This window comes from Ixodes scapularis, unplaced genomic scaffold, assembly GCF_016920785.2.
Source record: "Ixodes scapularis isolate PalLabHiFi unplaced genomic scaffold, ASM1692078v2 PGA_scaffold10__122_contigs__length_95168666, whole genome shotgun sequence".
Taxonomy (NCBI): Eukaryota; Metazoa; Arthropoda; class Arachnida; order Ixodida; family Ixodidae; genus Ixodes; species Ixodes scapularis.
Genome location: NW_024609836.1, coordinates 70934801 through 70956627, shown reverse-complemented (window position 1 = coordinate 70956627; position 21827 = coordinate 70934801). Strand labels below are relative to the sequence as shown.

Here is a 21827-nt window from a genome sequence, read left to right as displayed (position 1 = left end):
CACAATTTTTTTTTCTTTCTTTTTAAATAGTTTTGATGCGCGCTTGTGCACCATCCCGCACTGGAGGAGGTTCCCACCCCTGCCCGTTTCGATCTGAATGAGCATCGTACCGGCGCGCGGTCGAGTAACATTACTGCGTGGTGCACGTTTAAAGACCCCAGGCTAGCGGCTGTACTGCACTGGCTGAATTGCTCGTCTACAGCGAGTGACTCGTCGAAACTTTGAAATGGCTGACCAACTACACGCTGTATAAATACCTACACAACCCCAATTACTTTTCTGGGGGAGGTATTTCCCTCTTAGTTCGAGGTTGCGCTGCGGCAAAGTGACTAGGCCCGAAAACCGGACGTCTAGGACGGAGACAGATGCTGCACATTCAGCGTATCACGTAACCAGCAAGGACTTATGAAAAAAAAAAAAACTTTCAGCCTTTCCATTCTAGTGAAGGAAAACCAGGTCTCGAGGTCGTCCTCTAGGCCGATGCCTAGAGGACAACCTCGAGAACGCCGCCTAGGACCTCAGGGACGACGTCTAGAACAACCTCAAGGACAACATTAAGGACGACCTCAAAGATGACTTCTAGGACGACCTCGAGGACAACCTTTCGGACACCTAGAGAAATTCAGCCTTTCCACTCTGGTGAAAACCAAATGGAAAGGCTGGAAAGGTTGCCGCCATCTACCGTCACTTATAGATGGCAGTAGCTGTCCAGAGTTTTGCGCCCTTAACAGCTCTTGTTTCAATGCTATCTTGTGTACAATACTTTATTAAAATAATCTCTGTATTCAAACCAATCAATTGTTCATTACACTTGCATTATTTTATATAACCTGACAAACCAGAAAAGAGAAACGTGTTGTCCTGTTTTCGTCCTATGTTATTCTCCACAAACACCGTAACTTAACCAGCACGCTCCATTCCCACGAGTAAAAAAAAACTTCTTAGGAATTATCTTATATCAAAGCACCCAATTTTCGAAAACAAAACCCGACAACGAAGGACCCTATGTATAAACCATGTGATGCTAAAAGCAGTTGGGACAGCATACATTGGTCATTAAGCAAGCAAAATGTGGGTTTCTTGAAATAGCGAGCAAAGTATGCTTGAAGCACTTGCCACTTCAACTGTCCAATTAAAAAACTTCATGCTGCATGAATTTTAAACAATGAAATATCCACCATCGCATTTCGCTCGTACAAGGTTGGCTCCTGTACACGGTGAGACTTAGCAACCACAAGGACCCACAACAGGACTTCAACAATGCATCGTTCCATTTATTATACAGTTCACACTCGCATACCAAGCACACTCTTTACAAAAGAAAACCTTGTGAAGGGGAGAAAATATTACAGAGATGACGATGAAAAAGCCAGTGCTCAAACCCAAAACAAGACAAAGGGGTCGAGCCATGGGAGAAAAAAAAAAAAAACGAGGAAGAAAATCTGGCCCATGGACCCTGGGAGCCCTTGCCCAGGCCCTCGGCTGCCGGTAGTGGACGACTCTTTACGACTGGCTCTTGGAAGCTTGCCTGCGTAAGAGGATGTAGATTTTCTCCTTGATCCAGGCCTTGTTGTAAGGGGCATATGTGTTGGTCGACTTCTGGTAACTGCAACAGAAAAACAAAACAAAGGATGCAGGTGAGACACATCGCAACTAGGAATAGACCTTTTCTTCTAAGATTCAGTGTCGCCACTTCAATAAGTATTACCACCCTAAGGCTGGCTCACACATGTGTGCTTGAGTGCAACCATGTACGCTACGCCCACTTGTTACCGCCTACGTGAGAATACATTGGCGTCCTATGTTCACTGACAAAGTGAGAGCGGTGAGGATCTTCAGTTCTCTGGCCTCAAGCGCGATCGTCCAACTTTGGGCAACGCTTTGGCACCGTGTGCACACCTTGGTTTATAATTACTGTCATCCCACCTGACCACAGCGCTACACAAAACGCTTGGGGGGACCGTTGGGGTAACTTTTGTTTACTCAAGACCTGAAAATTGAGAATGCAGATCCCCTCTATGCGCTGGCGAAAAGTGCCGCAATTTTCTCAATAACTGCATCCCTACTCGATCCGCCAGCGAGCAAAGAGCAACTGGATAATTAGAGAAACGAAAACCACATATCATGTAGCTTTTATCAATTACTGGCACAGGTGAATGTTGTCCCAGCGATTTCGAAACTGTCAAACACACCAACGTTTCGTAGGGGTGTCTTCAAGCACAGATAAACAAAAACATATTGCAGTCTGTTGCCGCCCACAACTGAACTGCGAAGACACGATTGAACCCGAACAACTTTGACGGGCTGGTCAAATGACGTAAAACACATACAGAGCAATGCTGGACACGGTAGGTTTCGAAATTCGAGGTGCCATACCTTCAGTCCTGAGCTAGATCGAGAAATAAGACGCAAAAAGACGCTGTGGGCGCATCAGGATAGGCTGGAGCGAGCAGCGCTTCACCATGAGGCGTAACAACGATGCTGTTATCGGTGGCATTGCCAACCTGCTGCGAAAGCGCAGCGGCGAGCGCCCCTATCGGTGTCGCATGCTCCCAATCCTGTCTACAGTGCAGTCTGTGTAGTCTATAAATTAGGAAATATATATGCCACCTGAAGCAGGCCTCAGCAACACAAGGAATGAAATAGTCAAACTGGACTTCTCCCTGTAGTACAAAGACCAAACAAAAGTTAAAAAAAAAGAAGGAAAAACACTAACATAACCTTTCCACCAAATGTTTTGTCGGTGCATATTCTACAATGGCGAGACCTGCATGCATTCTCAGGGTGTCTACCTTCTCTGAAATGCCCAGACTCTTCTAGGTTTTTCCCTGAATATTTTTGATTCAATTCCCCGACCACCACAGAAGAAAATGCGGAGGATCAGCCTGCAGTGGCTGTTTGTGCTAGTCTCTTAATCCGGCGAATCTTATGGTAGCTTACACTGCCTAGTGATGCCTCGGGCAGCTGTTACGCAGCCCAAAAGCCATCCACGCCACTAGATACCATGCCCTCTTGCTTCGATGTGTGTGTCACTGCGTCGCCCACATCGGCCATTTTCCTCGACATGACCAATTTGCTGACGATTTCCCTAACGATTCCAGGTTGGTGGGCACCCCGATCCTCTTTATAACTGAGAGACGAGCTACAATTTAATGTAGTCACGGGGACTACATCCTCACTGAGAATATTAAAACTTGCTATCAATGCAGTCTTGCGGCGCCAACCGTACAAAGCAAAGCGACTTGTTAAGAAATGTGAGTTTTATAGATGATTGCAAGTACGGCCTCTGAGCACTGCCAACCTGCTGCTAATGAGGGTAAAAAAAAGAAAACAACTGACATTTAATTATTTAAGCACCAAGCAGTAAATACAAAACTTCACTGAAATGCAATTATTTTTTTCCTTGGACACTTTTATAAATACATTTTGTTCTAATTTCAAACATATATTTATGGTACAATATCAACAAGTTAGATTCAAAATTAATTTCAATTTACATCATATTACGAAGAATTCTGTGACAATCTGATGCAGTGGTTCTCAAATGGGGGTCCGCAAGACCCTCAAATTTTTTTTTTTAGTTGGGCGTTTTGATGAACTGATCAAAATGAAGTGATGTGGCACCTTTGTTTTATGTTTTTCTGCTACGTAGCAATAAAAGGCACCTGTTTCATGCTCCAGATGTGTTAACCTACTAACGTCTCCGCCCCCCCCCCCCCCCCCCCTTGCTGGAAGGGGTCCTCCATCACTGCCAGCGGTCCGCAAGGGGTCCCCGACACAACCACTGATCTGATGCATCACATCAGCACTCAAAAGACGTTCCCAATACCCTATCATGTCTAGAGGGTCGTTGGCATCGAGGTCTACGTAAACATGTGCATGGCAGAAGAGGAAAAACTGTGAAGCGCCAGCGGAGGATTTGTCGTGTCCACTTTTGTCCAGAGGCGGGCAGAAGCCCGAAAGCTTGTCGTAGCTGAAGACCGAATACTCCAGAGTTTACAAACTCTTCTGTAAAGTCATCACTCCTGTCACTATCAGCTAGTGCGAAATCACCAACATCCAAGTGAGAAAACTCTTCAAGGGGCAAAGATGTGCACTTTTAAAGGAGCTGTGCAACGATTTTAACGTAGAAAGAATTGGCATCTTATGCTTTTGATATTGTTCACCTTGTCACAAATGGCAGAAAACACACCTCCTTCCATCGAAATGTTGCTATTCCGCCGTGTAATAGCGAGGCAAAACTTAGAATATTCCCCGACCTGCAGCCGCGAGCGCCGCCCATGAGAAACCTAAATCTTGTAGAAAGATAGCAAGTTGTGCCAACACCTGCTCGATAAAAGGTAACTTTTCTATAAATCTTGTCGTTCCAACATATATATAAATGCGTCAAAAACCTGGTATCATCGACAAAACTTTTATTATACGGAGTTTTAGTGGCGCCATCTATCCTTGGTCCACAAAACCGTCAGCTCTCTCTGCTACCGCGAACAGCCGCCAGAAGTCGGAGGGAGAGGGCGATAGGGCCGGACAAGTATGGCTGGACCCGGATGAGACTATCCTCCTTTCACCACATTCTTCGTGCGGCACCCGCCAGCACGTGGTCACGCGGCCGCGAGCGGATGAGTTCTCGCTGCTCACTGATGGCTCTAAGGAGAGAACTTTTCCGGAACCCCGCGCCTACCCCATCGACGTCAAAGTGAAAAGAGAGCGGACAAGTGTGCCTCACCAATGGCGTTCCAGGCACGCATTTGAGTGAGCCGACGAGCGACGCTCGGCCACAGCGCTTAAAGAGATATTGAAATGAAAATTGAAATCTAGCTGTCATGTTTAGAAATAAGTTAAACATGATCAATAAAATCCGAAAGTACAATTGCACTTTTGCATTTTGAATGGATGGCTGTATTTTTCGTTCTAAAAAGCTGATTCCATGGAGCACTCACCGAAGAGCGCGACGAGTCTAGGGAGATTCGGTACCTGCAGAGCGCCCGGGACATCACATTTAACTTCACTGGCAAGGCTACGGCAAGGCTGGCGTGGTTGTGAGCTTTGCCGCTTGGCGACATCAACACGTTACAACCCGGTCATTTGAGAGGCCCAGACCTTGCAGGAGTCGAATGGGCGAGAAAGAAAAAGAAAACCCGGTTCAGCCAAGTTTGACCGACCGCGTGCTTTTGAAGTCGTACTTCAGCGCAGCTGTTATGGAAAAATTTGGCTGTAAAACAATTCAGGAGTGCCTACCAGCTGCAACCTGGTAATCAGTCTACTCACTTTAATAATGCTTCTGTGTCGTTTTGAACAAACAAATCAGTATCCGCATTGCATGGCCAGAATGCGGTTCATATTTAGACAATAAAAAAGGTGCCAGAATTTCGTTGCAGTACCCCTTTAAAAGAAGGGGGGGGGGGGGGGACTTAAAGACCGAGAAGCACGGAAATTCTCGGCTAGGCCAGCCTAAAAGGGCCAGGCCACCAGAGAGAAACGGGAGACCACCCAAGAGCTCCACGGCCACTCACACGAGGCAGCTGAGATCGACGAGCTGGTCGACAAAGTCGAAGAGCTGGCTGATGTCGTACGTGATGGACGGGGTGTTGGGGTTCTGGTGCTTCAGGTGCTCCTCGTAGATGTGGCACACCCCCTCCATGCACTCGTTCACAGACTCGTAGTCCGAGTACGTTCGAGTCTCCGGCTTGCCCGGCTGCACCAGCAGAATTGTGTGCGACTGCGCAGAGAGCAGAAGGGTCACACCCATTGTAAGTCGGACAGTTTAATGCACTTAAGGCCGGTTCGCACATTTGCATTTGAGCGTGCTCAAGCACATTGTACTCGCTTGTAACCGCGGGCTCATAGTTTTTTAGCTCTGGCCTCGTTGTAAGCAATTCTTTACCATAGAGCAGTGGTTTTCAAATGGGGGTCCGCGAAGGAAATAAAAATTGCATTTTTTTCAGGTCGAGAAGAAATGTTTTAGATTTCGGGCAAGTTTTCTCGTGTGTATGCGTCAATAACAGAGGTCTACTTCACACTAGCCCTTAGTTATATCAATATGTTAAATCCTTGTTATATTTAACCTATACCTTTCCCCTCCCCTCACCACGAACGGGGTCCTTTTATCTCCACCGATCCACAAGGGGTCCGCAAAACATCGATGGTTGAGAACCGCTGCCAAAGGGAATAGATTAGATCTCGCCAATACTGGAGAAACTTCAGTGTAGTAATACACAGATCGAAGCGTCCCGATACACGGTGCCAGCCTGTTCTCTCATAGCAAGTGTTTACGAGCGAGTACGACACATTAGAGCACACTCAAAAAAAAAAAAAGCAAGTATCTGAACCAGCCTTCGTGACCGTACGAATAGTCTCCAGAATGTACATCAGTCAGCGAATATCCATATCTGACTCTCCCTGAGTATTTGACTACAATTCCCATGGTCATTAAAAATTCCCAGACCCCCAAAAAAAAAAAAAAATTGAAACATTTTGAAAAACTTTTAAGGAACAACAAGCCATAAGTCCTCTCGGGCAAGTGCTTTCAAGAAGAACTCCCAGCTGTCAGATCGAGCATCAAGCTCCCTTTGCGTACATGGGGTGTCATTAACAAAAATCTGTGTCCGTGCACGACATCTATAGATAATAATGCGCGTCGGTGGCATCACAGAGGAAAATAACTTGATAACAAACACAACGGCATGACTCAAAGCAAACAAAAATTGAGGGAACTCTTAGCAAAATAGTGGGGACTAAAGTCACTGGATCCTTGGAAAGTGGCGTCAAGCTACACGCATGGTCGCCATTTTGGTTCGTGGAACGAGCAGTTTCTCTGTGACCTCACCATTTTTGGTAAGCCTATCTAAATTCGCTGGTGGCGGGAAGCTTTATAGAAATGTTTTTTAACCCTTTAAGTGCCAGGCGTTTTTCAGCCTGGCCGTTGCCCTGTGGCGTTTTTTTTTTTCTTTCACTGCACGAACAAATTGTCTGCGCAACAATTACATCCACAATATCTGGGGGAAACAGGAGCTCAAAGTACTCCAGTTCTCTTGAGGTTTTAGTGATGCCTGAGGTATGGACTCAGGAAGACGATGAGTCAAAACTGTGAAGAATGGGAGCGAAGGCACCCGTAGTCCACTTGTAGCCAGTGTCTTCAAGCTTTTTTTTCTTTTTGAGTAGCCTTTCCGGGTGGCATCAAGTCGTCACTCTCCAGAGTGCACTCGGTTTCACTGTCATCAGATTCTGAATTCATTAGAAGTGCCTGTATTTCAGCATCCGTCAAGGACCGCGAAGTTGAAGCACGTGTGTTCGCCACTGGAAAACAATGTTGATGCGGAAACAGATACGGAAGTCGCCTTTACAAAAATCTCCACCTGCCGTCATGAGGCGAAACCACCACTCATGCATTGATTCAATTGATTGTCCATAGATGGCGCTTCCTGTTCAGACGAACATTGTCAACCCGAGTTTAGCCGGGAGAGGCAGGGAGTAAATTGACAACCCGAAACGAGTACACTCGGACGCGGCAGAGAGTGTGCCTTAGTATACTCGAGCGCGACACTCAAAGGGTTAAGGTCAGTTCATACATTTGTGTTCGGAGTGACCACTTCACTTACGAACGAATGCAACCGGTAGGAAAAAGTCAAATGGGGGGGTTTTACGTGCCAAACCTAGGACGGGCATCTGGCACGCCCCAGCGGAGGACTGAGGATTCATTTCGACCACCTGGGGATCTTGTGACGTGCAACCGAAAGCTCGGTTACCACGGCGCCTTCTCCGCTATAAGCCTCCGTCATATTGCGGGCGCCTCGGTCGGGATTCGAACCCGCCACCTGGGGATCCGTAGGCCGGCGCTCTCGCATTGGAGCCACCGAGGCGGCCGCAACCGGTTGGAAAGATGAGATGTCATAGCAACGAGGTGCGAAACGGCTGTTTCATTCTCAACTCAAGGACTTGAGCCGGGCTGAACGTTTTTGCTACGTTCGGGGAACAACTGCACCAATAGACCAATCACAGGTCGAGGAGAGCTCGGCCAGTCGTGGTTCCTTTTATCTGATGACAAAAATGGCATCGGTGGTTATCACCGATGAGGTGGAACCTCATTGTTTTGTGTAAAAGCGCTATCCTTGAGTGTGAATTCTTGTTGTGTGGCGCTACGATAACCCAGCACGCACTAGAAGGAAAGATCCATCTGCTTGTGAGGCGATTTCATGGTATTACAAAGTGCTTTAAAAAACTGCCTGTCAATTTTTTTTACGCCATTAAGTGGCAGCGCATCCCATTCTTTTTAGAGGCACCGCTGAAGGCGGCATAGAAGCGGTCGCCGTGCGAATGGCCCACTGCGCTTGTTGCAGTGGTTGCAGGTGTGTGTATGGGCGGCGCAGAGCGGTCGTTCCGGTCACAATGGACGCAGCAGTGGATAACGCGCTCGTTGCAGATGTCTGAACCAGTCTATATACGCCTAGATTTTGCTGTCCACACACCGGCAAAACAAGCATACATTTTCGTATTGACAGCACATGCGGCGTCGATGCTTGGAGGCCATAAAAAGTAACCTTCCTGTCTTGAAATACATATGAGCAATATCGCTGTAAGAGATCTGCGCAGATATGCATCAGTAATAAGTTGAGTGCATACACAGTGCTAAAGACTCTTTCAGGCAGCTGTGTATACGTGCTGCCATAACTGACATCCCGTTTCTGTTTCCTCTTACTTCGTTCTCTTCACTTTATTATTACCACAGCAGAACAGGTTATTGTTACTTAAGGTGCTGCTGGACATCCCCAGCATAGGCCTTTGTAGAGGCTCAACGACTGTTTCAGTGGCTCGGCATCTCAGTAAGACAAGAGAAGGTTGGCAATGTCGGCTCTATCTGGCACGTGTTGGAAATGTTTATATTGGCAAGGAACTCTTTCAGTACGACGATGCTCCATAGCAATCTTGGCGCGACTGTTTTAGAACGATCCTCTCACTGCTTCGAAGAATTGAGTGTATCGAAATGGCGATTGCGTTGGCAACTGAGGCCTACCAGCCAATCGTTTTGCTGTCTGCATCTTAGTATATGTTTGTGTCCGGCTAGCAGGCAGGCAATGTTTTCCCAGGATCCAGGGACTTTAGTGAGGACGAGATGTCAACGACCCACAGTTCTTTGTGCATCAACATTTTCGTGAAAGGCAGCAACTGCTACAAGCTGGGTAGACTTTTAACTCAGTCCCGGAGATTCGCACTCCGGCACCTTATCATGGAAGTTGCAACCGTCAACCCAGTCACCTAAAACAAAAAATTCAAATAACATGCTACTGTTCCCAACCAGGCTTTGGGAGGCTTTGCATCCATATAGTTCAGCTCTTCAGTAGAACAATTAGTGGTGATCTGTGCAAGACTAGAGTAACCGAACAACGAGGAAGCGTCCTAAAAGCCAGAATATCGATGTGCTCTGCGCATAACCGGCGACATGACCGATTCACTTTGTGCGCATGAACGACAGTATCAGAAAAATGAAGCAACGCATTAAATTACAATTAAGTCTAGCACGTTCCGAAATCTTCTAGCATTGTACCATGGTAATATCTGTAAACAGGGAAAGCTAACATAACAAAAGATAATTTTCGTGAGTGCATGGAAGCGTTAGGCTTAAGAGGAGTTCGGTTTATGGTCCCGAACTATGCTTTGCGCGGCGTCTTTGAAATGCACTCAAAGTGAAATGGCGAAAGTAAACGCCAAAAAGCCTCACCATGGTTATGGTAGCTGTGCCTGGTGACCTTGTCGAATAGACGGATTAACCGTAGTGACAGTCGCCGACAAAACCAGCAAAGAAACGGCAGACAGCAGGATTAACCCTAGCCTCCTTCCCAGGGTCTCTCGGAAATCAAACAATCAAAGGCGCACGGGAACGAGGTTATGCCTTGGTTGGCTATGTTTTTGAAGAATTGGCCAAATTAAGCAGCAAGACAGGTAATTGTCACCCCATTTATTTGTTTGATTAACGCACGAAAACAAAAAAAACTATTACAATAAATAATAGTAAACACATAAAGTGTACTTGTCATTAAACTGGCGTCAAATTTTGTTTCAAGTAATCAAACCTTTTGAAACTTCTTAATTTAACAAAACTTAACACAACTGATTAAGCTTATTATTTATATAGTTGTTTTTATTAAAATTTACATTAATTTACGGTTAAAAGGCCAACCGCGACTTAGTTTGGTCTAGTTCCAGTTTCGTCCTGGGGCGGCGACCTTCCACGCGGCCTGTCCACCCTGTGTTTTCATGGCTGACTGCTTCTCGTCGTAGCGTATGTTATCAAAGCGAGCAGCGACGGCTGTGACTGTACCGCGAGCGCCGTCGGCTGAATCCGGGCAGCCCGGCATGTGTCCGTGCTCGATCAGCAGGTAGATACCGCAGACAGCCAGTTCGCCTGTCCGTTCAGCCCTCGTCAACGGAATGGCGGACGCCGCTATGCTGTTTGCGCTAGCCGGCGCGATGTTCCTCGGAAGCTACATCAGCGGCCTGGTACCCCTATCCCTTCCGCTGACGGAGGTGAGTACTGCGAACTATGTTAGAAACTTTAGAAACAGCTTTATCCCCTACGGTAACATCTGATCGCGCGATCCAACTCTGCGCGTTTCGTACAAGCTGGCGTTGTCACGAAGCTGGTGCTTGCCTAGTCCCCTCTCCGAATTCTGCCTACGTGCTACTTCCGTGCTCTTGAAGCGTGTGGTTAATTCCCCGCCGCGAATGGCTCGTGTTTCTAGGCGAGCACCAAGCAGGAATAGCCCTAGCACAGCGATTCCCTGTATCAAACATCAAGGCGGAATTCGTTAGCTGGAACACGCGAGTGGTACTATATATAACCCTGCCAGCACGAAGCGGTAGAGCGGTAACCGTTCGTGTGTTGCAGCCAACAAAGTCCGACATATTGTACCTCTAGGGCTTCTTCGCGGCGACCGTACATTGATATTTCTGGTACTTTGCATATACTTCTGGGCGGTCGATGTTGAAACTTCCCCAGCTCATGTTTTAGTGATGACAGGCTGGAATTCAAGGACAAAATTCATGATCTCTTACACCCCTGGATGGGCACAGAGTTCCGTTACTTTCTTGTATATTTAAAAAAAAAAAAAATGTGAACATTGTTTGCCGTACCTAGGTACACCCGCCGGCAATATGAAGGTGAACACCTTACCTGGTTTCTTGCCTGTTTTACGGCTCCCTAAAGCTATATTAACTTTCAGCGTCTCAAATGATACGTGGCTTGGGGTCTAAACTTTGCGTTCCAGCCTTCTACTGGAACAGAGCTTGTTCCAAAACTTGCAGGAGCGTCAAAAACATGAAGAGGGCTGTTCACCTTCATATCGCTCACGGGTGTACATTAAATAAGTAGATAAATACTATACGCCATCCTTAAAAGAAAAGCGAGTGTGTAGGTGAGCTGGTGAATACTTGACACATACTCAAAGGCGGTCTGTGTTCTTGTTTTTTTTAAGTGCCTTCCTTTTCCTTCCCCGTCTCAGGCTCAGTCGTGTCACGCAAACCTCGCAGTTTTGCGTAGGCCACTTTGTTGGCACTTTGCAGCGAACTGTCCCGCCGTGATCGCTGTTACAACCTCGGCTTCCTTGCAGGCTCGGCTACATCTCGTGTCGGTGTTTGGAGCCGGCCTGCTGGTTGGTACGGCCCTCAGCGTGATCATTCCAGAAGGCATCAGTACGCTCTACACCACCCAAATGCGTAGGTTTCACCACGACCGCAGCAGCACACGGCTGGCGTGCACATTGATTTGTGGTTGTCCGTGTGCAGAATATAATTCTTTTAAATCTGCATCCATTTACCATTTAAGAGCAGTTTTATCAATCGAAAGACAACAGCATGTTCCAGTGTTGTGTAGTCAGCTGGATTTGTGGATGGGATTAGATTCACCCGCTAGCGCATAATAGCAGTAGGTGTTGTCAGAATTGTCTGAGACCATCAAACATTTGTTTCATTTTTGGCATTTGTCAGACGCTGACGTGCACTGCACTAGAGGAACGCTGACGAAACTACTAACCATTGGTGACGGATGTCTCAGACATGTCGTGGACAAGCACTAAAGCAGGGTGACTTTATGTAGATGCCTTCTTAAAGAGACACTGTCACCCCCAGAATTCTTTTTAAATTTTTCGCCGGGCAATCCATTATGGCATTAGAAGACTACTTGATCAATATTTTGCTACAGTGTCACATATATTTTTAATAAAACAAACAAATGTAACCGCTCAAAATCTAAACTGGAGTGGGGAGGGAGAAGAAATAAAGAGGAAGAGAAAGTTGGTACTAAAAATCATATAGCTGTGCAACTTTTTTTTTTTTTTCATTCAGCGTATTTGCAGTTTTCTAGAAGCCACAAAAAATGGGTATCATATATTTTTTTTATATTCTTAAAATTAAGTGTGTGCCTTCGATGACCCATGAATTTCATTATTTTTGGTGGTTAAGTCTAAACCATAGAAGGCGGCACGTGACCACGGAGAAGAGAGTAACTGCGACTCAAACCGGCCTCTCGATTGGCGGTTTCCGGGCGGAATGAAAACAAATTTTGAACCGCAAATTGTGTTCCAAGTAGTTGGGCTCTCATATGTCATGTACAAATAAAAACGGAGGTGCCCGTCCGCGCAGAGGAACTGCTGCACCACAACTCGGGGGCGTCGCACGGTGACCACAGGAGCGGTGGCCCGACCCCGCTCAAATCGGACCCGGCGGCGCCCCACGGGGGGAACCACGGGGGACTGGACGAGCTGGATCCCCGCAACCTGGTGGGGGTCACCCTGGTGCTGGGCTTCCTTTTCATGCTCCTCGTGGACCAGCTGGTGTCGCGCCACAGGCACTCCAAGGTCCTGCCCACCTCCGTGAGCGGTGAGTGGCCTCCTCGTATGTGTAGAAGTATATACTCTAGAGCAGTGGATCTTAAATGGAGGCCGACGAACCCTTTGGAGACCTCAAAGGCTTTTTTAGGGTCTGCAAAGCCCTCCATTGTCAGTCGAGCCGAGCAATAAAACCTTTTTCAATATAGATGTTGGCTTTTCCATGAAGCTAGATAGACCAAACCATGCATGCCAAGCGAGATGAAGCCAATAATTTTCCATTTGAAAGCTTTAACGTAGGTTTGCATGCAATTAGTTCTTCTTGGTTACCCCTTTGTCAGTGTAATCGACCATTCCCTCGGACCCTCCCGCCCCACGGATGGGGCCCTCATCACTTCCGTTGGTCCTGAAGGGGTCTCCGAAAAGTTGGTGGTTGCAAACCGCTGTTTTAGAGCCGCTGAATGTTTCCGTTGTGCCAGAGTTCCCGGGCTTCTTTTCAGAACGCCCGTTATACTCCGTCTCACCGTAACTTGGCAAACAGCAAAGGCTACGGTAAGAGCGAGCCAGTCGGTGCGCCGAACGGAAGCGCGTGGCTACACTCTGTCTCAGTAGTGCCCAGCGCTGTCAAAACCAAGGGTGGGCGAAAGAAAAAAGCCGCTTACATTTAACGAATTCGGTGTGACGGGCTACTAATCTTCTAGGGAGAGAAAACTGATGCCCGAGACACATAAAAGAAGCTCAAAGTAAGAGCGGAGTTTCTCTTTTCCCACTTCTCCAACGGCCTTGGTTACACTCTCTCCCCTCTACCTTTGGTAAGGGTTGTCACATGCTTTGCCTCCGTCACTCTGATTGGCTCGGGGTGAGTGCTCAAACACATATGTCAGAATTACCCCCCCCCCCCCCAAAAAAAAGAAGCTTATTGCAATATTTATGTTGCGAGACTGCTTTTGAATGAAAAGCGATTCCGAAATCGGATTCTACCTCGAATCGCTCATACGAATCTTGCGACGTAAATACAAAAAGGTTACCACGATCACATGAAACAGCATGTTGCGGTGCTGCCGCTCCAACAGTGCACAACGCCATTAGACAACGTGAGGTAGACAAACTAAGTTATGAGATTGCATGGCCGCCTTTCCAGATTCGGACAGCCTGGGAGCAACGTACGGACCGAGGAGCAGCGTCACAGCCACCCTGGGCCTCATTGTTCACGCAGCAGGTCAGATAAGCCTGGTTTCCTTGGTTTCGGAAGCGACACCTCCTCACGGCAGCTGGCACAAATGAATTTTCATTTACATGCGTAAAAAATGATGACTGTCTTGGTCATGTTCGGTAAACTTGGAGAGGCACAAAATGTGTTGCATACAAGCTGGGCGCATGCTGTGTGCGTGACATTATGAGGTCGCATGACATTGTATCATGTAACACTGTGCCATGACCTCATGATGTCACACGACACTGTGACATTGCATGACACCTGAACTAGATGTCAATCGACAGGAGCTTACGGTGTCATGTGATGTCGCAGTCACGCAACATCATGATGTCATGGTGTCACATGACACTGACATCGTGCAACATTGTAATGTTACACAACACTTGTCAAGTAACGGTGCCTCGTGGTGTCACAGAGTCGTGTGACGGCACAATGCGAGGGTGCCATGTGACACCCTCACATCCGGCGTCAGTCGTGCACAACGCTCAAGCGAACATTTCGCTTTTCTCTTGAAAGCCAGCCCTATAAGACATTCCGAGTTCCAAGTAGTTGAAAGGGAAAGGAAACAAAAACCGCCACCCTTCCCAGGCTGACTGGGTACCTCTCTTTGGCCGCAGCGGACGGAGTCGCTCTCGGCGCTGCAGCCACGACGTCCAACCTCGACACAGAAGCCGTAGTCTTCCTCGCCATAATGCTGCACAAGGTCAGTGGCATCACCGTCTTTTGCCTTGTAACCGGATATCAATGGGCACATGAGATACTGGTCACCGACAGGGTGGGGACGGCAGGATGGCTTTTTCCAAGGTGCTCATTGTCTTCCGACGCGCTCTGGCAGAAGCCGTCGTCTTCATGCTGGTGGATAACAAGACACCGAAATGCTGCCGAAAGTAAGAAGCTTCCATTGGAGGCGGGACAAATGAGGAACCTCCCTGCTGTTTTTGTCCTGTTAGTGAACATATATTAAAGAGCTCAGCATTCCAGTGCACTCCCATGGAATACAATGTTCCTTATGCTGAATGTAACAGTCTTCATTGGATGGAGTGTCGCCGCTCCTAGTTTTGCGCGAGGACGAGTTTTCTCCGTTCGACGGTACGCCTTGCGGCTTTGTGTACACGGATTTGTGATGCGTTTCTTTTCAAATGGGGAGTGCCGACGAAATACTGAATGCTAGTTGTCACGGTCTACCTCGTGTTTCACGCCAAGACTGCAATCTGAAACTGTGCCACAATATGATTCTCAAGTCAAACTGGTGACCACACGGGCGACAGCTGGTATGGCTCGTTTAACGAGGCAGAAGAACTTCCGAGGTTAGAGACAAAGCTAAAAAATGACCGTCTCCTCGGTGCATCCCATAGGCAATCTACATGCATAGCATTCATAGGTCCACTGCGATGTCGCCCAACACCAATCATGGTATGCCGTATTCCCCCATCATGGACCCTTGTGCCATCCCCCCGACACAATCTCATCTGCGCAGGCTCCCGCCGCCTTTGCCCTCGTCTCGTTCCTCATGCACGAGGCGGTGGAGCGCACGACAATCCGCAAGCACCTCCTCATCTTCTCTCTAGCAGCGCCTCTGCTCGCCCTCATCACCTTTTTCGCCATCAACCGGGTGAGTGCCGCCTTGCTCACGAGCCGACTGCGGCGACACCCTGTTAAGCCGCATTCCGACTTCAAAGCACAAAGGAGAATGCGGGGGGCATAAGTAGACAAGCTGCAAATTAAAATAAAATGTTCAGAAGCACAAGTGCAAATGGCTATTAATGAGTTGGCATTAGAACGCTCGTTTTGACAAAAACCCATCGGTGTCTTTTGTTTGTTAGCACTGGGGAGAGAGGAAGGAGGAGGGGGAGAGGGTGACGCGTGCGACCGTCCCATTGGTCCGAAGCACTGACACCAGCATGCGTCAACGTCTCCTTTTTTTCCCCGGCGCTGACAAACTGACAGACACCGCCGAGTTTTCGTCAAAGTCACGCGCACATGGAGCCAAGGAGGAGGATGCGCTGTGGCATGGTGGAATGTGGACATGCTCAGTTGCCGCTTTGCCGTTGCCTGTTGCTCTTCGCTCTGGGATTCCGTAGTCGCATTGCGTGGGCCGTGATGTGTGTGTGGTTAAAACGATGGATGCAGTTCTCTCCACGAGTGGTATGGATGTGATCCTTTCCACGGGTGATATAGATGACCTCATCCAAGGGTTAACACTGACCCCATAATAATAGAGAAAGCCAAAACAGAAAACTGAAGGTGTCATTGTTAGAGTTCCAAACTGGGATGTGTGTGGCATTTCCCAAGGATCATGCTAATGCATTCCCCCAAAATCCAACAATGGATCTTCCCGTTTTTTTTTTTTTTTTTTTCTTTAGAACAGTTATTGTTTCAGATGTTAGCACTTGCAACTACACTCTGGTGCTTGTGCTGTTCAGAAAAAGGTCTATGAAGGGCCTGTGACAAGGCATTCATATGTGCCTAGGACCTATGGTAACATTCAAACACATTTTTCTCTTTGTGTAATATTGGGGCATCTTCACAGTTTTTGCATAAGAACTCCTATTCTTAATTTTGTCCTATCAGAACCAAATTTGGCATGCATATATGTATGTGGAATGCAACTATCTATACTTCGTTTCAGCTTCGGTCCAGACGCAGCCGATGCTACAAGCGCGAGCATGTGGCCCAGAACAGTGCTCGCACTGCACGAACGCGCGTGCTTGGCAGGGATGCTGAAAGCCCGGAGCTCGCGCTTGTAGCTTTGGCTGCGTCTGGACCGAAGCTGAAACAAAGTATAGGCTTGGTTGGAATGTATAGTTTTATTTATGAACAACTTAAAAAAAAAAACGTTTGTTAGCCCCTTGGAATTGCATTTTTGCTGGTTTTAATTATTTTAAAATTTAAGGTGCATCACAGACATATTTTTGTTTTTCATTGCACCGAGTGGATTAAAAGGTGGAAATTAGTTGATTTTATTTGGCTTTTTTCGAGTGTGTTGCCATGCCTCACATGTGCACAAAAATGTGGTGGGCATTTACATTGCATACATTGCATTGAGAACCTAAAAAAACAAGTTATAAAATCAACAAAACCAAAATCAATAAACAAGTTATAAAGTTATAAAGAAGATTAAACACCATAAACTGTAAATAGTTTATTTCAATATTGAAGATAATTAAAAACTAAATTTTTCCTCTTAATTATCCCACTTATCATGATGACTGGCCTCCTATATTATGTTCCCTTGGCCGTATAACTCACCTGCGTGGAACGCATTAACATAAATTTCATGGCTTTTTTTAAATTTTTGTTGAAAAGTAGGTAAATTTTTATTTTGAACACCCTGTATAGCACACCCTTGACATGTCTTCCATTTTTCCTCGCACAACAGGGTGCCACCGAGAGCATCAGCTCGCTCCACGCCACGGGGGTGGCACTGCTCTTCAGCGCCGGCACCTTCCTGTACGTCGCCACAGTGCACGTGCTGCCCGAACTAGTGGTGCGCCACAGCAACCACCAGGGGGACGCAAGGGGCCGCAGCGGCGCCCCCTCCAGCGACGGCTTCACCAAGACGGACGTGCTTACGATCGTGGTGGGTGCACTCATGCCCGTGCTGCTGACTCTAGGACGACACGGACACTGAGTGTGCTGCGACGTCTCACTGGCCAATCGGATGGCTGCATTTGGAAATCGGGACGGCGCGTCATCCACCGCCAACGTGACGCCACTTCGAGACGAACCCGTTTCGATGCAAACACTGCGGTCGTGCGTGCCGATGGACTCCTTTCTTCTAATTTTCTTCCTCCTACCGTGTACAGCCGCTCTTTGACTTTTGGTGGAAACATTCTTTCCTTTTTATTTTTGTAAGATCAACGACGCGTTATTTGTTCGAGAAACGCCAAAACGTTGTTCGTCTTGATATTTTTTTTGTTTGTACTGTATTTCATTTTACTTTGCAACAGACCGCAGAGGGCAGTATGAGCCATTGAAGCCGATCTAATGCCGTGTAAGCGTCGCATGATCCTTATGCTGTCGCATGATCCTTATGCCGGGGTTGCACTGCTTATACATCATACAAAAGACAGTCTGCATACAGATGCGAATGCGAGTCACCACGAGATCTGTGCTTCGAATGCCGCATGGCAACGAGTTCAAGGAGAAAGATGTTCAGCCTTTTCACTCTCGTGAAGAAGCAAGACCAGCGGAGCTGTACTCGATACACTGCCACAATGCGCACGTGCCCGTTTCCCGCCTCTTCTCGTCCGACATGCCGCCGATCATAGATACGTCTCCGGCCACCCAGTCGGTCGCACACGGTGCACGCGACGCCAAACGGGTAATCCACAAACTCCCTCCGGAACATCGCCGTCGTGCCCGGGAACTTTTCAGTTGGCCAGCAGTGCAGTCGTTGCCGGGCCTCGCGCTTGCGCTTGGCCTCCGTGGCACGATCGTCGTCCGTGGCGTTGGCCCGCCGGCGCCCTTTACATTGCTGGTTCTGTTCTCGGTGGTGGCTTTCCAGGCGAGTGATGTGCTCTTCTTTGGCAAGGAAATCCGAAGCGGTCGATGCAGTGGAAGCCGAGGCGACAGCGGCTTTGCGGCGGTTACAGACCCTTTCGCGCTGCTGCATACGTCGCCGCTCCTTCCGCAGCCAGTCTTCTTTCCCCAAAAGGGCACGCGGCTGACTCATCCTGAGTCTAAACCGAAACTGATAAGAGCGTAGGAAACAGCGCGCAAATCAGACGAAGACGAAGAAACGCACGTGACGAGCGCTGCTCTCGTTATGTGTGCTTCTTCTTTGTCGTCGTCTGTTTTTCGCGCTCCTTCCTACGATGAATTCCCACCAACGCACTGCCCAACTATCCATTCTTCTATGGTAGCTGGAAAGGTTGGCGCCATCTACCAGCAACGGCGGCAACCATACTGGTTGTGTGCTTGCCATTGTCGCTTATAGATGGCGGTGACTGTCCAGAGGCGTCTTTGTCGACAAGTGCTTTGTACCGGACATGATCCTCGGGAACCTAGCCCTTAACAGCTCCGCTGTAAAACTTGGCATGCAGCATTCATATCGCGGATACTGCAGTGATTCGTGTTTGCAAGCTGTCTTCTGTATTATGTGTGACCAGTGTGACCGCGGCTTTAGGAGATGGCGCAGCAACGTGCGGGGAGCGTAGTCGCACGATACGTTTGCAGTGCTGGATTGGTCGCGGTGGCTTGTAGCGTCTGCCGCAGTCCGACGTTAGGTAAAATGGAGTAGCCATAGACAGATGGAGATGGATGAAGCAGTGTCCGAGAGCGTTTGAAAGCGATCTGCATGACCCGAACTTGTTCATGTTTGAGCTGGGACGATTAGCACGAGGAAGACCCTGTCCGATCGCCGGAGCGAGGCTCTCGCAGAGCGGCAGCTACCGTTTGCCCATCCACCCGTATGTTTGCGTCGTCTAGTGCGTGTGGAGCGTCGTTTTTTTTGGGAAGATTCCCAATTCTTTTTTAATCGTGGGAAAAGGCAGCGATATGCTGGTGGCAAGCTGCCGGATCTCAAAGTATTTGGGGGATTGAATAAATATATAAATATTATATGGGAAGGTTTTGATAAAAACATGTTTGTGTCATTTCTTTTTTTTCTCTTCAATGCACTCAACCACTTCACGGCCAAAATGTGATGAATGACTTCCAAGAGGCTAATTTTTGGACCTTGAAATGCTCGCATGAACATGAGTTTACAGGGTTTTGACTTTTTCAATCGAAGAAAGCCTTTCTCCCCCTTCACATTCCCATGTTACAGCCGGGTTCATGAAGTTTGTTAACAGTAACACATGCTAAGAAACATGCTAGGAAAACAGGTGGGAGCACGCTGCTTGTAGTCGTGCATTGGCGCACGTCTTAGCTATGCTTAAATTTTTATAATCTGGAAAAAAAAAAAGCTCAATTCGGGGGATATGTAACTGAGAGAATTTAACAACACTTCATTTATTTATGCACTAACTATAAATACTATTAATTCTGCCCCATAAAAAAAACGAAAAAAAAAAAAAAAAACTCCAATAGCTTTAATTTTAAAGTCTCTGGCAGTCATATGCCATGTCAATCTTGCTTGCAATTTCACAAGTGAAAAAGTGATAAATCATACTCTTGGCTAGTTCACGCCTTATATTCGGTTAGCTCGCTGTTGCTCCAGTGCACAAACTCTCCTTGATTCCTACATAAATGTTGGTTAATTCACACACCCTCAACTTTGGGTGGGACGAGCAACGATTAGCAAGAATGCTCGAACAATACAGACTGTGCCAATTGCTACCAGATCGATAAGCCATATAGGGCTTTATTTTTAACTCGGCTGAGCCGAGCAAGACGTTGACAACTGAAAGGTATTTCTGTTCCCGCAACAGGATTTGGGTGTACAAATGCAGTTAAATCTGTAGGTGCTTCTTTCTACTGTTTCTTAATCACTCTCAGTCAGGGCAACTCCTCTATGTATTCTAGTTTCTTTACAGGTGTCCACACAGTCATTAATTTGCACAGGCCCTTCAGGCAGAAAGCAGTCGCCCCAAAAGTAAAAAAAGAAAAAAAAAGAAGCAAAAGGCGTGTGCTTGTTCTCTACTTTATTGACAGCACTGTCCATACGGTACCATATTTCTGTACAGGATGAATGATGCAGTTAACGTTCCACCAACGGCCACGCTACATGTGGCCGCCGACCAAGCTGCACCATTGAGGTGACCTGCAAAGCCTTTTGTGCCCTTCCCTCCCCCAAAATGAGCAAGGTGATGCCGACCGTTGCCCTTCCACAGGCCTACAAATACTGCACCGCGAGATGACAATCAGTTCTATGTATGGAAAAAGAAAAAAGATGTGTCGACACGCGTTCAAAATTGTCGGGCATGAGAAAACCCGGCGGCAGAGGCGAAAGGACGACGGCTTTTTCTGCTAGGCAGCCGAACAAGTTAATGTCGAGAGATTGGAGCTGAAGGAGGAAGGCAGTGTGGAACACCGCCTTCCCTCGTGACAGTCTTTACACGCGAGATCCGACGCGCACGTGCACCAGACGACCGGAACTTTTCCCCCTACGTGAAGCGGCAAGACGACGAGGAGCTGCAGTCATTCGTCGTAGATGGGTTCAAATTTCTCGTCCCCCAAAACATCCATGGCCGGGGCGATTTCGGCTGCGACTTCGGCTTCGGCTGCGTCTTTGTCCGTTGTGGTTTCGGGCACTGCGTCGCCGTTCTCTGCGTTGACCGTTGCCTCGGCGTCTGTCCTGTCGCCTTGTTCGTCTGCCGTGCCTTGGGTCGCCGGGCCTTCCCCTGCTACGTGCGAGACGGTTAAACAAATGTTAAAATCTGACGGCGTGATACGAGAAAACCCAATGCTGGCACAAACAATGTGGTGCTTCTACAGTATGTCTCAAAGTTCACAAATGCAATGCGAGACGGACTGCAAAAGTCGTCGATTAGACGTGGCAAGCTCACACTTGTATCGAACAACCATTCTTTCACCATGGGCTTGAAACCTTCAGTCTAGTTATATGCAGTTCCAGGCCTACCGATAGATGGCACAAGGGCGTTTTCTCGTTGTTCACAAACGGTCACTACGCAGTCAAAGCGCAAATGAGTGAACCAGCTTTTACTGGTCCCATAGCTGCACCGAAATTCCAAACACCAAGTTGCTCGGCATCAGAAACGGACTGCTGACGCTTTCTATAACAGGATAAGAGCTGATAAAGGCAGATCCTACGTCGGCCATTCCCTCCTAGCACTAAAACGGGAGGGCAACGCCTGTGGGGAGGGCCTGTGGGGGCCTCGAAGGGAGCC

General features: G+C 47.7%; 2 protein-coding genes across 2 annotated transcripts; one reads left to right on the top strand and one right to left on the bottom strand.

Annotated features, from left to right (window-relative positions):
- Positions 1-1253: 1253 nt before the first annotated feature.
- Positions 1254-9862, bottom strand: LOC8030714 (enhancer of rudimentary homolog). The gene is made up of 3 exons (XM_002402564.4): positions 9716-9862; positions 5514-5719; positions 1254-1606 (listed from the first exon to the last, which is right to left on the bottom strand). Exons 1-3 carry the CDS (start codon positions 9716-9718, stop codon positions 1504-1506), a joined length of 312 nt encoding a protein of 103 aa, XP_002402608.2. The 5' UTR covers positions 9719-9862; the 3' UTR covers positions 1254-1503.
- Positions 9863-10192: 330 nt separating this feature from the next.
- Positions 10193-19618, top strand: LOC8030695 (zinc transporter ZIP9). The gene is made up of 7 exons (XM_029974124.4): positions 10193-10521; positions 11604-11709; positions 12634-12870; positions 13960-14037; positions 14652-14737; positions 15512-15646; positions 17414-19618. Exons 1-7 carry the CDS (start codon positions 10426-10428, stop codon positions 17663-17665), a joined length of 990 nt encoding a protein of 329 aa, XP_029829984.2. The 5' UTR covers positions 10193-10425; the 3' UTR covers positions 17666-19618.
- The last annotated feature ends 2209 nt before the right edge of the window (positions 19619-21827 follow it).